The 18,335-nt window shown below is 39.8% G+C and overlaps 1 protein-coding gene across 5 annotated transcripts in view; it reads right to left on the bottom strand.

The window, feature by feature from the left end:
* Positions 1-18,335, bottom strand: part of RXFP1 (relaxin family peptide receptor 1) — a 97,415-nt gene that overhangs the window by 48,532 nt on the left and 30,548 nt on the right. For 3 of the 5 annotated variants that reach the window (XM_029235206.1, XM_029235209.1, XM_029235207.1), the window contains exon 2: positions 16,718-16,855. The exons of 1 other annotated variant lie outside the window; for it this stretch is intronic. In XM_029235206.1, coding sequence (XP_029091039.1) covers positions 16,718-16,855 — 138 coding nt within the window. Of the gene's footprint in view, positions 1-16,717; positions 16,856-18,335 lie in introns of those variants that run through there. One more of the 5 variants, XM_029235211.1, reaches the window with a different exon arrangement.

Below are 18,335 nucleotides of genomic sequence, written 5' to 3'. Positions count from 1 at the left end.
ACAAGTTTTGGAAGAACTGCATTATGGGATTTTCTCTGACTAGAGCCCTTCTCATGTTGCAGTGGAGGACGGCTAGATTTAGCAGAAGAATCCTGTCAATCAGAAGGATCAGATTCTTTTCCTTAGTAACGTTGCTGTTAACAAGATGAATGCAAGTGGTCCGTAATTTAAGGGCACTTTGCTCATATGTCTTGTTACACTTATAATCTGCTTCATACTGTGCCTATTTAGATATGTATTTTATCTCCTTATGAGAGTACGATAGGAATTAATCTTCTTAGCTTATGTATTTTTATTGCCTCAGTGACTTCTAAGGTACTTTTAATATAGTTAAAACATGACTTTTACTAGCTCTCATAAAGTATATAAAATAGTAAATCATTTTTTCATTTGCATCTAGTATTAGTTACAATTTATTTTATGGAAAAGTGCGTTAGACACACCAATCTGAATTCTGGAGAATGCATCTCTCTTCTCCATGCTCTCACATTCCCCGGCATTGGCGCCGGGGGTGGGTGTGTGGCGTGTCAAGGGTTGACGTCTGGATGGGAATGGGAAAGGTCCAAGTTTCTTGAAGGCACTGCATAGTTGTGACGGTGCTATATTAGGCTTTCCTCAAACTGCTTCCCAGGATTCTTCTTGAGAAGAGAGTTCTGTGGTTAAATATGCTTGGGAAATGCTGAATCCTGTATCCCCACTTGGAATTAATAATGCAGGCTAGTACGATGAAAGGAAATCAGCCTTAAAGAAATAGCTTTAATTTTGTTTAACCCTTTTATATGCCATCTTTTAATACATGTTGGGAACTGTTTGCTTCTGTATTCGCACAAGAAGACTCACAGACTTAGAGAACGAACTTACGGTTACCAGGGGAGACGGGTGGAGGAGAGGGAGTTTGGGATTGACATGTATACACTACTATATTTAAAATGGGTAACCAACAAGGACCTACTGTACAGCACAGGGAACTCTACTCAGTGTGATGTGGCAGCCTGGATGGGAGGGGAGTTTGGGGGAGAATGGATACATGTATATGTATGGCTGGGTCGCTTTGTTGTGAAACTATTACAACATTGTCAATTGGCTATACTCCAATATAAAATAAAAAGTTAAAAATAAAAGTCTAGATGAGTGGTTTTCAAAGTGCAGATCTGGGACAAGTAGCATCAGTATCACTTGGGAGCTTCACAGAAAAGCAAAATCTTGGGCTCCACTCCAGGAGCTTTCAATTAGAAACTCTGTAGATGGGGTCCAGCATTCTGCATTTTAACAAGCCCTCCAGCTGATCTGATGCCTGCTAACGTTTGAATTAATCACTCTAATTAATCACTTTCAAGGGGTTCTGAATTTGGTAATAAAATTGTCTGCATTGGGAAGTGAATCATTTCAAAACTTTAACAGGTGTGCTACTCACCCACTGTGTTAAAATGCAGATTTCTGGGCCCCATTCTTACCTACTAGATCAATGTTTCTGGGGATGGAGCTCAGGACTCTGCACCTCTCACCAGCCAGCTGTGCCAGAGCACGGTTCCCAAACAGTCCTGTAGGTTTGCAGGGGTCATTCCTGGGCTCCTTTCATGTTTGGATTTTGAGTATTCAAAGTCGAGGGACTCATGCCTCTGTCAGAGAGGAAGCCAGGACAAAGAAGGGTGCCATGATGCTGTGTGTTAAATGCTCTACACTTTCATGAAACTGAAGGCATAAATCCTATTGGCTACAATGTGGTTAATTTATAAAGTGTGGATTTATGCCAAGCAGAGCATCCCTGATTCTCAGATATTTCCTCAATTCTCAGCACCCATTCTTGGGACACAGTGGAACATCTCTTTCTCAGAAATTAATGATCCCCAGAGTAGAGGTGCCCTGGGCCATTAAAATAGACCTTGAGGTGTCGCCTGATCAGACAGACCAATTCATCAGACCAGTAGTGTGAGATCTCCTTGAATTTGAATGACAATAGCTGTTTGCTGACGGAATACATATGCCTCTTTCTGGGTACTTTTATTTTTTATTTTATTTTTTAAATTAATTTTTATTGGATGATAGTTGATTTAATATGTTGTGTTAGTTTCTGCTGTGCAGCAAAGTGATTCAGTTATACATATACATATATCCACTCTTTTTAAGATTCTTTTCCATATAGGTCATTACAGAGTATTGAGTAGAGTTCCCTGTGCTATACAGTAGGTCCTTGTTGATTTATCTATTTTATATATAGTAGTGTGTATATGTCAATCCCAATCTCCCAATTTATCCCTCCCTGCCTTTCCCACTTGGTAACCATAAGTTTGTTTTCTACATCTGTGACTCTATTTCTGAGTACCTTTAGAGGCAACTCTGAAGGAATTAAGGCTGTGACATTATCCTGGGGATTTTTTAAAAGAAATTGAAGCCACTACAGAAACTGTCTTTTGTGTCCTATCTCATAGGAAGCGTTCTGAGCTGAAAGTCTTTGTGGAGTTAACTCAAACATCTTTGAAGCATTGTTGGATAAACATATTTGAAGTTAAAACGAGGTTTGTATTTATAGAAAAGCCAGGGGTTCAGCTACATGCATTTTTCCAACTCTATTTTGAGAATAATAAATAGGAAACCAGTCATTTTTGAACGTACAATGCATAGTTGTGTATCAATACACATATTTATGACTTGTGTCACTTTCCCTCCTGTCTTTTTGACCTTAAAAAAGACAAACTACCAACTTTAATGGAATATTCTAAAATGAGAACAGGGAAGTTCTACATCAAACTGCCTGGCATTGCCATCATCCTGACAGCTGTGTAAAAGGAAATGAAGGGATATTTAGCGTTCCGGAATTTTAAATGCAGGCCCAATTAAAAATTAAAAGGGTCTTTGAATACACTTCAAACATTCTTATAATCCTATTAAAAGGTATGTATCATCACCATCATACCCATAAATAAATACTGTTTGTCTAATTCTCATAGATTAGTGACAGGCAAATAATCGGGGTTATTAATAAAGTTTCCTTTCCCTTGAATTCCTTGCACTCTGCCCTTTTCCTATAGCAAGAGGCTAGAATTTTCCACTTTCATTGCCTTGGAAAAGGGATGACACAGATGTCTGCAGATAACAAAAGAATCAAATTCTTAGTATTTGATTATCAAAGGCCCAGGTTTGAGCACTGACAATAGATGAGGAAAAACAAATAAAGAAGAGCTGGGCTCTGCTGTTCCCAGACCAGACAAGAGACTTGGACCAGAAAGGGAGAGGGGAAAGGTCTGCCTGGGCTGAACCAGGGGGAAATCAGAAACTCCTCACCTTCATTAAATTTGCAAAGACCCTATTTCCACATAAGGTCACATTCTGAGGTTCTGGGTGGACATACATTTTTAGCAGATTCTGACTTACTGCATCACCCAAAATGTATTAGAGGAAGCTTCCGTTTTCCCTGTGGATCAAAGGAATACAAATATGGAAACAGAGGAACCAATGTCTTCATCCTTTTCCTGTAGACAAGGCTGTTAAAGTGCAGAGCAGGGTGATGTTCAGAGGCTGCCGAGGCGAGCATCTGAACTTGGGTCTTCATGGTGGAGTGATTCAACGTGCCTGCAACTGGGATGAGGATAGGTTAGCATGACTGTGATGGGGAGCCTTTTTCTGCACGGCCATTTGTTTATAATACAGAAGGAGTGCTAGCAAATTCTAATCTGGAAACTCAAAGAGTTCCTTTAAAATAAAAGCCTGGATGTAATCAATAAATTTCATAGCATTTGAGAATTTGATGGTACTTTATTTTATTTTTTAAATACATATACATATATCACCATATCTCCTCCCTCCTGCATCTCCCTCCCACCCTACAAACCCCACCTCTCTAGGTGGTCACAAAGCACCGAGCTGATTTCCCTGTGCTATGCGGCTGCTTCCCACTAGCTATCTATTTTACATTTGGGAGTGTATATATGTCAATGCCACTATCTCACTTCGTCCCAGCTTACCCTTCCCCCTCCCTGTGTCCTCAAGTCCATTCTCTACGTCTGCGTCTTTATTCCTGTCCTGCCCCTAGGTTCTTCAGAACCCTTTTTTTTTTTTTTTAGATTCCATATATATATGTTAGCATACGGCACTTGTTTTTCTCTTTCTGACTTACTTCACTCTGCATGACAGACTCTAGGTCCATCCACCTCACTACAAATAACTCAATTTCATTTCTTTTTAAGGCTGAGTAATATTCCATTGTATAGATGTGCCACATCTTCTTTATCCATTCATCGATGGACACTTAGGTTGCTTCCATGTCCTGGCTATTGTAAATAGTTCTTCAGTGAACATTGTGGACATGGCTCTTTTTGAATTATGGTTTTCTCAGGGTATATGCCCAGTAGTGGGATTGCTGTGTTGTATGGCAGTTCTATTTTTAGTTTTTTAAGGAACCTCCCTTCTGTTCTCCATAGTGGCTGTATCAATTTACATTCCCACCAAGAGTGAAAGAGGGTTCTCTTTTCTCCACACCCTCTCCAGCATTTATTGTTTGTAGATTTTTGATGATGGCCGTTCTAACTGGAGTGAGGTGATACCTCATTGTAGTTCTGATTTGCATTTCTCTAATGAGTAGTGATGCTGAGCATCCTTTTGTGTGTTTGTTGGCAATCTGTATATCTTCTTTGGAGAAATGTCTATTTAGGTCTTCTGCCCATTTTGGATTGGGTTGTTTGTCTTTTGGATATTGAGCTGCATGAGCTGCTTGTAAATTTTGGAGATTAATCCTTTGTCCATTGATTCGTTGGCAAATATTTTCTCCCATTCTGAGGGTTGTCTTTTCATCTTGTTTATGGTTTCCTTTGCTGTGCAAAAGCTTTTAAGTTTCATTAGGTCCTATTTGTTTATTTTTGTTTTTATTTCCATTTCTCTAGGAGGTGGGTCAAAAAGGATCTTGCTGTGATTTATGTCATAGAGTGTTCTGCCTATGTTTTCCTCTAAGAGTTTTATAGTGTCTGCCCTTAAATTTAGGTCTCTAATCCATTTTGAGTTTATTTTTGTGTACGGTGTTAGGGAGCATTCTAATATCATTATTTTACATGTGGCCGTCCAGGTTTCCCAGCACCACTTATTGAAGAGCCTGTCTTTCCTCCATTGTATACTCTTGCCTCCTTTATCAAAGATAACGTGACCATATGTGTGTGGGTTTATCTCTGGGCTTTCTATCCTGTTCCACTGATCTATATTTCTGTTTTTGTGCCAGTACCATACTGTCTTGATGACTGTAGCTTTGTAGTATAGTCTGAAGTCAGGGAGCCTGATTCCTCCAGCTGCGTTTTTCTTTCTCAAGATTGCTTTGGCTATTCGGGGTCTTTTGTGTTTCCATACAAATTGTGAAATTTTTTGTTCTAGTTCTGTGAATAATGCCATTGGTAGTTTGATAGGGATTGCATTGAATCTGTAGATTGCTTTGGATAGTATAGTCATTTTCACAATGTTAATTCTTCCAATCCAAGAACATGGTATATCTCTCCATCTGTTTGTATCATCTTTAATTTCTTTCATCAGTGTCTTATAGTTTTCTGCATACAAGTCTTTTGTCTCCTTAGGTAGGTTTATTCCTAGGTATTTTATTCTTTTTGTTGCAATGGTAAATGGGAGTGTTTCCTTAATTTCTCTTTCAGATTTTCCATCATTAGTGTGTAGGAATGCAAGAGATTTCTGTGCATTAATTTTGTATCCTGCTACTTTACCAAATTCATGGATTAGCTCTAGTAGTTTTCTGGTAGCGTCTTTAGGATTCTCTATGTATAGTATCATGTCATCTGCAAACAGTGGCAGCTTTAGTTCTTCTTTTCCAGTTTGGATTCCTTTTATTTCTTTTTTGTCTCTGATTGTTGTGGCTAAAACTTCCAAAACTATGTTGAATAATAGTGGTAAGAGTGCGCAACCTTGTCTTGCTCCTGATCTTAGTGGAAATGTTTTCAGTTTTTCACCATTGAGAATGATGTTGGCTGTGGGTTTGTAATATATGGCCTGTGTTATGTTGAGGTAAGTTCCCTCTATGCCTACTTTTTGGAGGGCTTTTATCATAAATGGATGCTGAATTTTGTCGAAAGCTTTTTCTGCAACTACTGAGATGATCATATGGTTTTTCTCCTTCAAATTGTTAATATGGTGTATCACATTGATTGATTTGCGTATACCAAAGAATCCTTGCATTCCTAGGATAAACCCCACTTGATCATGGTGTATGATCCTTTTCATGTGCTGGTGCATTCTGTTTGCTAGTATTTTGTTCAGGATTTTTACATCTATGTTCATAAGTGATATTGGCCTGTAGTTTTCTTTCTTTGTGACATCTTCATCTGGTTTTGGTGTCAAGGTGATGGTGGCCTCGTAGAATGAGTTTGGGAGTGTTCCTCCCTCTGCTATATTTTGGAAGAGTTTGAGAAGGATAGCTGCTAGCTCTTCTCTAAATGTTTGACAGAATTCGCCTCTGAAGGCATCTGGTCCTGGGCTTTTGTTTGTTGGAAGATTTTTAATCACAGACTCAATTTCAGTGCTTGTGATTGGTCTGTTCATATTTTCTATTTCTTCCTGGTTCGGTCTTGGAAGGTTGTGCATTTCTAAGAATTTGTCCATTTCTTCCAGGTTGTCTATTTTATTGCATACACTTGCTTGTAGTAATGTAGTATCAGTTGTTACTTCTCATTTTTCATTTCTAATTCTATTGATTTGAGTCTTCTCCCTTTTTTTTTTTTTGAGAAGTCTGGCTAATGGTTTATCAATTTTGTTTATTTTCTCAAAGAATCAGCTTTTAGTTTTATTGATCTCCGCTATTGTTTTCTTCATTTATTTTTCATTTATTTGTCATCTGATCTTTATGATTTCTTTCCTTTTGCTTCCTTTGGGTTTTTTTTTTGTTATTCTTTCTCTAATTGCTTTAGGTTTAAGGTTAGGTTGTTTATTTGAGATGTTTCCTGGTTCCTGAGATAGGATTGTATTGCTATAAACTTCCCTCTTGGAACTGCTTTTGCTGCATCCCATAGGTTTTCGGTACCGTGTTTTCATTGTCATTTGTTTCTAGGTACTTTTTGACTTCCTCTTTGATTTCTTCAGTGATCTCTTGGTCATTAAAGAGTGTATTGTTTAGCTTCCATGAATTTGTATTTTTACAGATTTTTTTCCTGTAATTGATATCTGGTCTCATAACGTTGTGGTCAGAAATGATACTTGATACGATTTCAATTTTCTTAAATTTACCAAGGCTTCATTTGTGACCCAAGATATGATCTATCCTGCAGAATGTTCCATGAGCACTTGAGAAGAAAATGTATTCTGTTATTTTTGGATGGAATGTCCTATAAATATCAATTAAGTCCATCTTGTTTAATGTATCATTTAAAGCTGGTGTTTCCTTATTTATTTTCATTTTGGATGATCTGTCCATTGTTGAAAGTGAGGTGTTAAAGTCCTCTACTATGATTGTGTTACTGTCGATTTCCCCTTTTATGGCTGTTAGCATTTGCCTTATGTATTGAGGTGCTCCTATGTTGGGTGCCTAAATATTTACAATTGTTATATCTTCTTCTTGGATGGATCCCTTGATCATTATGTAGTGTCCCTCTTTGTCTCTTGTAGTAGTCTTTATTTTAAGGTCAATTTTTTCTGATATGAGAATTGCTACTCCAGCTTTCTATTGATTTCCATTTGCATGGAATATCTTTTTCCATCCCCTCACTTTCAGTCTGTATGTGTCCCTACGTCTGAAGTGGGCCTCTTGTAGACAGCATATGTACGGGTCTTGTTTTTTTTATCCATTCAGCCAGTCTATGTCTTTTGGTTGGAGCATTTAATCCATTTACATTTAAGGTAGTTATCGATATGTGTGTTCCTATTACCATTTTCTTAATTTTTTGGGTTGGTTTTTGTAGGTCTTTTCCTTTTCTTTTCTTTCCTGCCTAGAGAGGTTCCTTTAGCATCTGTTGTAAAGCTGATTTGGTGGTGCTGAATTCTCTTAGCTTTTGCTTGCCTGTAAAGATTTTAATATCTCTATTGAATCTGAATGAGATCCTTGCTGGGTAGAGTAATCTTAGTTGTAGGTTTTTCCCTTTCATCACTTTAAATATGTCCTGCCACTCTCTTCTGGCTTGCAGAGTTTCTGCTGAAAGATCAGCTGTTAACCTTATGGGGATTCCCTTGCATGTTATTTGCTGTTTTTCCCTTGCTGCTTTTAATATTTGTTCTTTGTATTTAATTTTTGGTAGTTTGATTGATATGTGTCTTGGTGTGTTTCTCTGTGGATTTATCCTATATGGGACTCTCTACACTTCCTGCACTTGATTAACTATCTCCTTTTTTTTCAACTATAATCTCTTCAAATATTTTCTTGGTGATTTTCTTTTTCTCTTCTTCATCTGGGACCCCTATAATTCGAATGTTGGTGGGTTTAATGTTGTCCCAGAAGTCTCTGAGACTGTTCTCAATTCTCTTCATTCTTTTATCCTTATTCTGCTCTGCAGTAGTTATTTCCACTATTTTATCTTCCAGGTCACTTATCCTCTGCCTCAGTTATTCTGCTACTGATTTTTTCTAGAGAATTTTTAATTTCATTTATTGTGTTATACATCATTGTTTGTTTGCTGTTTAGTTCTCCTTGTTAAACATTTCTTGTATTTTCTCCATTCTATTTCCAAGATTTTTGATCATCTTTACTATCAGGACTCTGAATTCTATTTCAGGTAGACTGCCTATTTCCTCTTCATTTGTTTGGTCTGGTGGGTTTTTGCCTTGGTCCTTCATCTGCTGTGTGTTTCTCTGTCTTCTCATTTTGCTTAACTTACTGTGTTTGGGGTCTCCTTTTTGCAGGCTGCAGGTTAGTAGTTGCTGTTGTTTTTGGTGTCTGCCCCCAGTGGCTAAGGTTGGTTCAGTGGGTTGTGTAGGCTTCCTAGTGGATGGGACTAGTCCCTTTGTTCTGGTAGATGAGCATGGATCTTGTTTTTCTGGTTGGGCAGGTCCACGTCTGGTGGTGTGTTTTGGGGTGTCTGTGACCTTTTTATGATTTTAGGCAGCCTGTCTGCTAATGGGTGGGGTTGTGTTCTTGTCTTGCTAGTTGTTTGGCATAGGGTGTCCTGCACTGTAGCTTGCTGGTCGTTGAATGGAGCTGGGTCTTAGCGTTGAGAGGGAGATCTCTGGGAGAGCTTTTGCCGTTTGATATTACGTGGAGCCAGGAGGTCTCTTGTGGGCCAGTGTCCTGAACTCGGCTCTCCCACCTCAGAGGCACAGGCCTGACAACTGGCCGGAGGACCAAGACCCTTTCGGCCACTCGGCTCAGAAGAAAAGGGAGGAAAAAAGAAAGAAAGAAAGAATAAAATAACATAAAATAAAGTTATTAAAATAAAAAATAACTATTAAAAAATTAAAAAGTAATTTAAAAAAGAAAGAAGAGAGCATCCAAACCCAAAAACATATCCACCAATGATAACAATTCCTAAAACTATACTAAAAAAAAAACAACGGAAAGACAGAACCCTAGGACAAATTGTAAAATCAATGCTTTACAGACAAATGACACACAGAAGCATACACATACACCCACACAAAAAGAGAAAAAGGAAAAAAATATATAGCTGCTCCCAAAGTCCCCCTCTTCAATTTGGGATGATTGGTTGTCTATTCAGGTATTCCACAGATGCAGGTACATCAAGTTGATGGTGGAGCTTTAATCCGCTGCTCCTGAGGCTGCTGGGAGCGATTTCCCTTTCTCTTCTTTGTTCGCACAGCTCCCGGGGCTCAGCTTTGGATTTGGCCCCGCCTCTGCGTGTAGGTCGCCTGAGGGCGTCTGTTCTTCGCTCAGACAGGACGGGGTTAAAGGAGCCGCTGATTCGGGGGCTCTGGCTCACTCAGGCCGGGGGGGAGGGAGGGGCACGGAGGGCGGGGCGGGCCTGCGGCGGCAGAGGGGGCGTGACGTTGCGCCGGCGTGACGTTGCACCAGCGTGAGGCGCGCTGTGGCTGCGACTCGCTCCCGTGTCTGGAGCTCCTTTAAGCAGCGCTCTGAATCCCCTCTCCTCGCGCACCAGGAAACAAAGAGGTAAGAAAACGTCTGTTGCCTCTTCAGCAGCTCCAGACTCTTTCCCGGACTCCCTCCCGGCTAGCTGTGGCGCACTAGCCCCTTCAGGCCGTGTTCACGCTGCCAACCCCAGTCCTCTCCCTGCGCTCCGACCGAAGCCTGAGCCTCAGCTCCCAGCCCCGCCCGCCCCGGCGGGGGAGCAGACAAGCCTCTCGGGCTGGTGAGTGCTGGTCGGCCCCATCCTCTGTGCGGGAATCTCTCCTCTTTGCCCTCCGCACCCCTGTGGCTGCGCTCTCCTCCGTGGTTCCGAAGCTCCCCGCCTCCGCCACCCGGAGTCTCCACCCGCGAAGGGGCTTCCTAGTGTGTGGAGACCTTTCCTTCTTAACAGCTCCCTCCCAGAGATGCAGGTCCCGTCCCTATCCTTTTGTCTCTGTTTACTCTTTATTCTTTTGCCGTACCCAGGTATGTGGGGAGTTTCTTGCCTTTTGGGAGGTCTGAGGTCCTCTGCCAGCGTTCAGTAGGTGTTCTGTGGGGGTTGTTCCACGGGTAGATGTCTTTCTGGTGTATCTGTGGGGAGGAAGGTGATCTCCGCGTCTTACTCTTCTGCCATCTTGAAGGTCTTCAATCCTTTGCTATTTTTAAAGTGCTTCAGGTTATAAGGTTCCACTTTCCCGGCCAAAATTCTATTTAACGCATACTATAGACCATCATGAGATCGCAAAGCACATTCAGTATAATGTTGCTGATCTCCGTTTTCCAAGAGTAGAGAATGAAGGCCGAGAGAAGTAAGATGTGAGGGTGTCAGACGCAGGGACGGAGTCCCACCCCTCTGATGCTATTTTAATGTTTCACTTTTACTACCAAGTTGGCACTCAGTTTGAAATCGACAAATTCCTGAATGAGAGTCTCACACCTTTTTGTAATCAGGTTCCCTTGGTATTTACCCAGACATATTCTCCCAAGTATCTAAGAGTTTTAGCTGAAACACTGAATGGTCCCTCCTTTTTTGGTTCGTCATTGTCACACTAAACACTACTATAATCAAAGATTTCTTTTTTGGCCTCTTTTCTGATTGCGTCTGTGATAGTTCTGCATGGAGATGAATAAATGGGTTAGTAATATATGGCAGAAACATATGGGAATTATATCAAATGGCATAATTCGGGAAAAATTTGTACATTTCCATATTGGAGTTTATCAGTAAAGATCAAAGTTATTAAAACGGTGCAATCAATTTTGACCAGGACTTCCCTGGTTTGGAGTTCAGTCAAATGTAAACAATTCCTGGGATAGAATGAAAGAGATGTGAACTCCAGAGTAACTGCCTAGTAGACATATATATATAAATTCTGTATTGCCCAGATATTTTAGAAAGAAGGGATCCTTGTGAATGCAACTGAAAACTTTAATCATTTTATATCAGAAACTTGATTTAAACTTTTCCTTGCATTGTGTCCATAAAAAATGTTCAGTGATTTGATACCTTATGCTTTTTGTACTGAGATATTTTACTTTTTAAAAATATTTTATATTCTTTTGTTTTCTATGGGTTTTCAAAGAGAACTGGAAAATTATAGTCAAATTAGACTACTTGTTTAAGATGTCTGTGATAATACAAAAGTAACAGTTCTTTCTAAATATAATTCGTTTATATTATAGTTCAATCCATGGGGAGGCAGTTTAACTTATTTGATGGTGTTTCATTTTTTTTTAAGTGACTTCCTTAAATTTTATTACCACTATTTCCGTTTGACTTTTTTCTCCACTTTAATAATTACTATTGGTGTCAAAGTTAAGTAGCTTAAGGGAATAAGGGAGAGCTTTTTGGAGCTACTTTATTTAGGATGTATCTTTTAAAAGGTCTAACCAAGAAAAAAGTCCCCCCTTCCATTAGAAAAAGATTTTTTATTTGACAATATACTAAGCTGTAAATGATCACTCTGAAAGTGATTTTTAGCTGTGGGTTTTCCTTTTATATCTAAGATATTGTATTTTATGTGATTGCAAATATATTTAATGCTGCTTATTCACATATGCATGAGGTTGACATATTCTGAAAAGGACCAACTTTCTGACTTGGTCATTTTAGACCAAATTTAAATATGGATGTCTTAAAAATGAACAGCTGGGGGAGCATAAATTATCCAGATACTATAAAATGAAGGAAAAAACCACAGGTAGTGAAGGAAATTAAAGTAATGAGAAGCAGGAAGGAATAACTACATCTCATAATTTTTATGACCTGGACTGTAAAAATGGTGTGAAATTCTGACATTCCTCTTGGGAAGTTCCAACCCTTTCATGCATGAATAGCAGCGCATCTCAACTGGCCATCTTTGAGGTTTTGAGCGTAGTTCAATTTTTTGGAATTTCCAGATGACTGCCACTAGTAGAGTGTCAATTTTTCTTATAGAAACAAAAAAATTGATAATAATTGTAATCATGGAGTTTGGTAGCAAGCTAGAATGCTTGCATGCCATACTGAAGTCTTGATTTAGGTTTAGTTCTGCTGTGGCTACTGTTTCGCGTGCATCCCTTACTTCCTGCGCACTTGGGTTTAGGTCAGTGGTTCTCAAAGTCTACTGTGCATCTGAATGACACAAAGAGCTTATAGAAACTGCAGGGCCAGTGGCAGAGTTTCTGAGTCCATAGGGCTGGGATGGAGCCTGAGAACCTCATTTCTAACAATTTCCTAGATGCCGCTGATGGGTTTGGTCCTGAACTACATTTGGGGATCTGCTGGTCTAGGTGAATTTCAGGAGAGTTATGTGATCCTGGCATAAGAAGACCAGGAACAGTTTAACATAATATTTGTTACAATTACAAAGACATGTCTTCATAAGAGTGGATTATGATTTTCCCCATATTTCCAAAATTGGACGTGGGGATTTTTAAATGTCAACAATGGTGAATAACAAAGATTTTAAAAGAGCGTACTCTTTTTCGTTTTTAAAATATTAATTGCTTTCCAAATGTCCCCTGTATTTTTAATAATTAGTAATAGTTGATTAAACAAATGCTGTTCATTTTCACATGCTAATATTTAAGGTATTTATACGCACATGTAGCTAGAACTTAAGTTATTTGATCCATGCTCTGAATATTTCTTTTTCATAAAAGTTAGTAGTACACACCGTTCCCTGCTCATGTCCGAGATCCCTAAGATGATATATTAGCAAGATCTTGGGGACAGATTGCTTACGCCACCTTGTCTCAACTTGCTTCATACTTCCCCTTCACACCTACAAACCAGGACTTCCCTGGTTTGGAGTCCAATCAAATGTAAAAGTTCCTCGGATAGAATTTCAAAGAGGTGAATTCCAGAGTAACTGCCAAGTATGGTAGTCAGTAATCTGGTCTGCCCAGATTTACTGCGTGCCCGTTACATGACAAGCATTTCTACCCCTGTAACTCACTTAATCTTCACAATAAATTTATTACTCCAATTTCACAGTAAGGAACGGGACTTAGCACAAAGAAATGATTTGCTGAAGTAACAACAGACAGAAAGAGGCACTTCCAGGATCTGAGCCTGAGACTTCTGATGCCTGGTTGAGGAATCTTGCTACAACTTTGTTTCTATTTTAAAAAGAAATCACAGGGAGATCAGCTCGGTGCTTTGTGCCCACCTACAGGGGTGGGATAGGGAGGGTGGGAGGGAGACACAAGAGGGAGAGGATATGGGGATATATGCGTATGTATAGCTGATTCACTTTGTTATATAGCAGAAACTAACACACCATTGTAAAGCAATTGTACTCCAATACAGATGTTAAAAAAAAACAAAAACAGTAAGGCCGACTTAAAAATTGCTTCAAAATTTAAAAGGCTAGATCTCATGTTAAGTGTCCTTACCATAATAAAATTTAAAAAATTTAAAGTATAATGTTGGTATTTAGTATACATTAAGTGCTTAATAAATATTAGTTCCTTGTCAAAAAAAAAAAGAAAAAGAAATCAAAGAAGGTAAGGGAAAGTTGTTGCTGTTGCGATTACTGTCGTAAACTGCTCACAACTACTGATTTTATATGGACAGATTTAGAGTGCTAGTTGGGAGAAACTGATTCCAGCTTGGGATGAAATTGTTTTTCTAGATTTCTGTTTTAGCCAATGGCAGGAATAAGGAAGCTTTTTGCCTTTTAAAAACTCTAAACGTTTTGCAGAGCTGTTAAGTTACGAACACTTTTCTTGTTGAAAATGCACATGTACACAAATGCACAACATTTCATAGTTTTCAGGGGATTTACAGACCCCGCACCGTGCCTGAAGATTTTCTTGATTCTCAGAGTCCACTGACCATAAGATAAAAACCACCCTTCTGGGCGGGGTAGGCGTGGCAGGAATGTTTTTACAGCTACTTGGAAATTAAAAGCAACTCCTTGGATTTTTTCTTTGGAAGTAAAGGTGTTAAAATCTGTACAATGAGCAGCTTATAAACTTAATGGAGTGAGCTAAATAATCATTAAAATCTAATTTATGAATTCTGAGGTGGATTTGATTTGAAAAAGAATGGAGGACAAGAGAAGGATGAAAATAAGAAGGGGAGTTGAGAGAGTAAAGGAAGGAATGCGGGTGGGCAGCTAGAGAGGAGGAATAGAAGGGGAGACACATGGAAATGACTGACGGGACAGAGAGGGAGAGGCTGTTCACAGACCTGCAGAGAGTGGAAAACACTGCAGGAAGGGGAGGGAAAGAAGAAACAGTTACGGAGGATGCATCTCCAACCTGATTTTGCTTCCCATTAAGTACTGTTTCCACAAGAGTTAGGCCCACGCTTGTCATCAGAATTCAATTCTAAGTTTGAAGAAATAGACCTGAATGTCTTTCCTAGTGTTATATTCTCTCTATTAAAATTTACCAGGATTCAGAGTAATGAACATCCTTCAGGACCAAATATAGAAATCTGCATAATTTATCTCCCCCCCCAAATAAACTACAGTTACATTTTCAGGAGATGGGGGAAAGCTTACCCACCTCCTGAATAACTGTCCCTGAATCAAGAGGACACATACACACACACACCCCTACATACACACATAACTACAAAATCAAGAGTGTAGAAAAAAATCACTTCTTCAAATATCAGCTGTTGTTTTAATAAGATAAACAAACAGACAAATCATGGTTGCTCCTGGAAATATTTAAATTAAAAGACAGACCTTCCTAAGGTCATGCAGGTGGGACTCTTTGAGTCACTGTGAGTTAATATTAACGTCTGTGGGAAAAGCAAATGTAATACCCACTGTGTCAAGCGTGGCTGCAGCCTGCCCTCCCTCTGTCTGAGGTCCTTGCACTTAACTTTGAGCTGCTCTCTGCAGGAGGAGGGCTCCACTTCCCCTGCTGGAACAGGGCTGGCCTTGTGACGTGCTTTGGGAGGGATGTGGCAGAAGGGCCAGTGTCCCCAGCTGTCTCAGCCCAGGTTGCAGGCACAGGGACAGAGCCAACCCACAGAGGCCCGCAGAGGCATCGAGAAAGCACAGCAGAGGCAAGAAGACCGTGTAGCTCATCTCAGCTGAGCCCAGCTGGGATTGCTGCCCCACAGAATCTGAGCTAATGCATAGGAAAGAATGGATTTTTTTAAAAAAATTGGAAGTATAGTTGATTTACAATGTTGTGTTAATTTCCAGTGTACAGCAACGTGATTCAGTTGTACATATATATGTCATAGTAAGTAAATATATATATATATTTTTACAGGTTCTTTTCCATTATAGTTTATTACAAGATAAAGAATATATTCCCTGTGCTGAACTCTACTCAATACACTGTAATGGCCTATATGGGAAAAGAATCTAAAAAAGAGTGAATATATGTATATGTACACCTGATTCACCTTGCTGTACAGCAGAAACTAACACAACATTGTAAAGCAACTATACTCCAATAAAAATTAATTAAAAAAAAGAATATATTCCCTGTGCTATACCTAGGTCCTTGTTGTTTATCTATATAGTGGTGTGTACGTGTTAATCTCAAACTCCTAATTTATCCCTCCTACAACCCTTTTCCCTTCGGTAACCATAAGTTTGTTTTCTATGCCTGTGATTCTTTTTCTGTTTTGTAAATAGGTCATTTGTGTCGTATTTTATTTTTTATTTTTTATTTTTTTGCGGTACGCGGGCCTCTCACTGTTGTGGCCTCTCCCGTTGCGGAGCACAGGCTCCGGACGCGCAGACTCAGCGGCCATGGCCCACGGGCCCAGCCGCTCCGCGGCATGTGGGATCTTCCCGGACCGGGGCACGAACCCCTGTCCCCTGCATCGGCAGGCGGACTCTCAACCACTGCGCCACCAGGGAAACCCTGTGTCATATTTTAGAATCGACATACAGGTGATATCATATGATATTTGTCTTTGTCTGACTTACTTCACTTAGCACGATCATCTCTAGGTCCATCCATGTTGCCGCAAATGGCATCATTTCATTGTTTCTTAGAGCTGAGTAGTATTCCACTGTGTATATATTATGTATACACACGCACAAACATATATATGTATAAAACCGCATCTTCTTTATAAGAATGGATATGTTAAGCTAGTAAAATAAATGTAAGATTTCCTTAAGTGCCATATATTTTGTATTTCAACTTCGTTTTCTCATTTCTCTCTGTACCGAGAGGTCTCAGCAACTTGACCCTGGTCCTCTGTCCCCTGGTGCTACTGTGACCCGACCCCCGTCCAGCTGTGACTCGGGGCACGCTCACCACAGTTGTCCTCGTCCTCCTGGTTTCCACAGTCGTCCACGCCATTACAGTGGAGCAGTTGAGGCAAGCATTTGGTGGTGTTGCCGCAGGGGAAGTAGCCCAGGGCGCATGAGACATCCTGCCCGCTCCCGGGAGCAACTGCGAGGAGGGAGGGGAGAGAGGTTTACCCAAGGCACTGCAAAGAGCGGTTTCCCCACGTTGCACAGACCTTCCTTCTTGTCAGCCTGGCAGGCACCACCGTTCGTATGCAGCCTCACCCTGCGCACCAGCCTGACGCCAACTATTTTCCAAGAACCTCCACCCCTAAAGGATGTTCTTTTCCGTGTCCCCAGAAGATGCCAGGATTCTCCGCTCTTTGCTTTTTCTCATGTTTCCCACCTGGAATGTCCTCACCATCCCTCTTTTTCTATGAAATGTCTGCCCATCCTTTACAGTTGAGCTCAATTCCCCTCTTCTCTTTCAAAAATATTTCATCCAGTCATTTTAAAAATCAAGACTTTCTTGCATTGTTACCATTGGCTTAGAATTACGGCTGGTCTGATACTGGGGGAAGAGGAGGGGCGGAAACAGGAAAGCACAGCCCACGCTCACTCATGTGGGGTGTAGTTCCCGAGGGCAAGGTCCTGCGCAAGACACCATGCTGTAGCATCAAATAAAATAGTTCCCGACCCTTTCACATTGGCTTCCTTTACTAAGTAATATGCATTTAAGGTTCCTCCATGTCATTTCATGGCTTAGTAATTCACTTCTTTTTAGTACTAAATAATATTCCTTTGTCTGAAGGTACCACAGTTTATCCATTCACCTAAGGAAAGGACATCATGGTTGTGTGCAAGTTTTGACAATTTTTAATAAAGCTCCTATTAACATCTATGTGCAGGTTTTTGTGTGGAGGGACATAAATTAACTGTGCCATTTAAAATCTCAGATTTGTAGGATTTCAAAGATTATTATAGAATCCAAGATAATTCTTCTGCTTATTAACTTTACTAAGTTTGTAAATCATTGAGACCTTATAGAATAGTAATAATCAATTATAAAGAAAAAAACAGAATAGTTTGAACAGTCAGTAAAGCTTATTGTGTAAAAATGTATTCGTGGTCTATCATCAAAACATGAAAAGAATAAAAGTGACTATTTCCTTTGTAAGATACAGTGGAACATTTTGATAACAAGGCAGGTGACATTCTCCTAGGGGAGAAATCCATCTCTGTCAGGTTTTGACTGTCCTTACTTGTCTCAGAGAGCATCATTTGATAAAGGAAATAGTCAAACCTATTTAATAATGAGCTTTTTACACATAGTGTTCTCACTTGTGAAATTATTTAAAAATTATTTATCAATCTCTTCTCAACAAATTGATTAGAACAGAGTCAAGACACAGGATTTGTATACCACAGGATGTCATTGGTAGAACATCACACATTTCAGAGACCTGCAGTGTACGTATAGATACATTGATCTGTGTTGAGACTGTCTTATGTATTCATTCATTTTTTTAAGAACCAACTTTAAAAATCAAGGGTTTCAGAAAAATTCTTTGATGAATTGTCAGGCTTCAGTCACAGAGACTGTTTGAAGGCATTTTAACTAAACATACCTGCCTGTGTTTTCATCC

This window comes from Monodon monoceros, unplaced genomic scaffold, assembly GCF_005190385.1.
Source record: "Monodon monoceros isolate NGI ecotype Baffin Bay Population unplaced genomic scaffold, NGI_Narwhal_1 Super_Scaffold_20, whole genome shotgun sequence".
NCBI lineage: Eukaryota > Metazoa > Chordata > Mammalia > Artiodactyla > Monodontidae > Monodon > Monodon monoceros.
The sequence above is the reverse complement of the archived record's forward strand: the minus strand, read 5'-3'. Positions and strand labels throughout refer to the sequence as shown.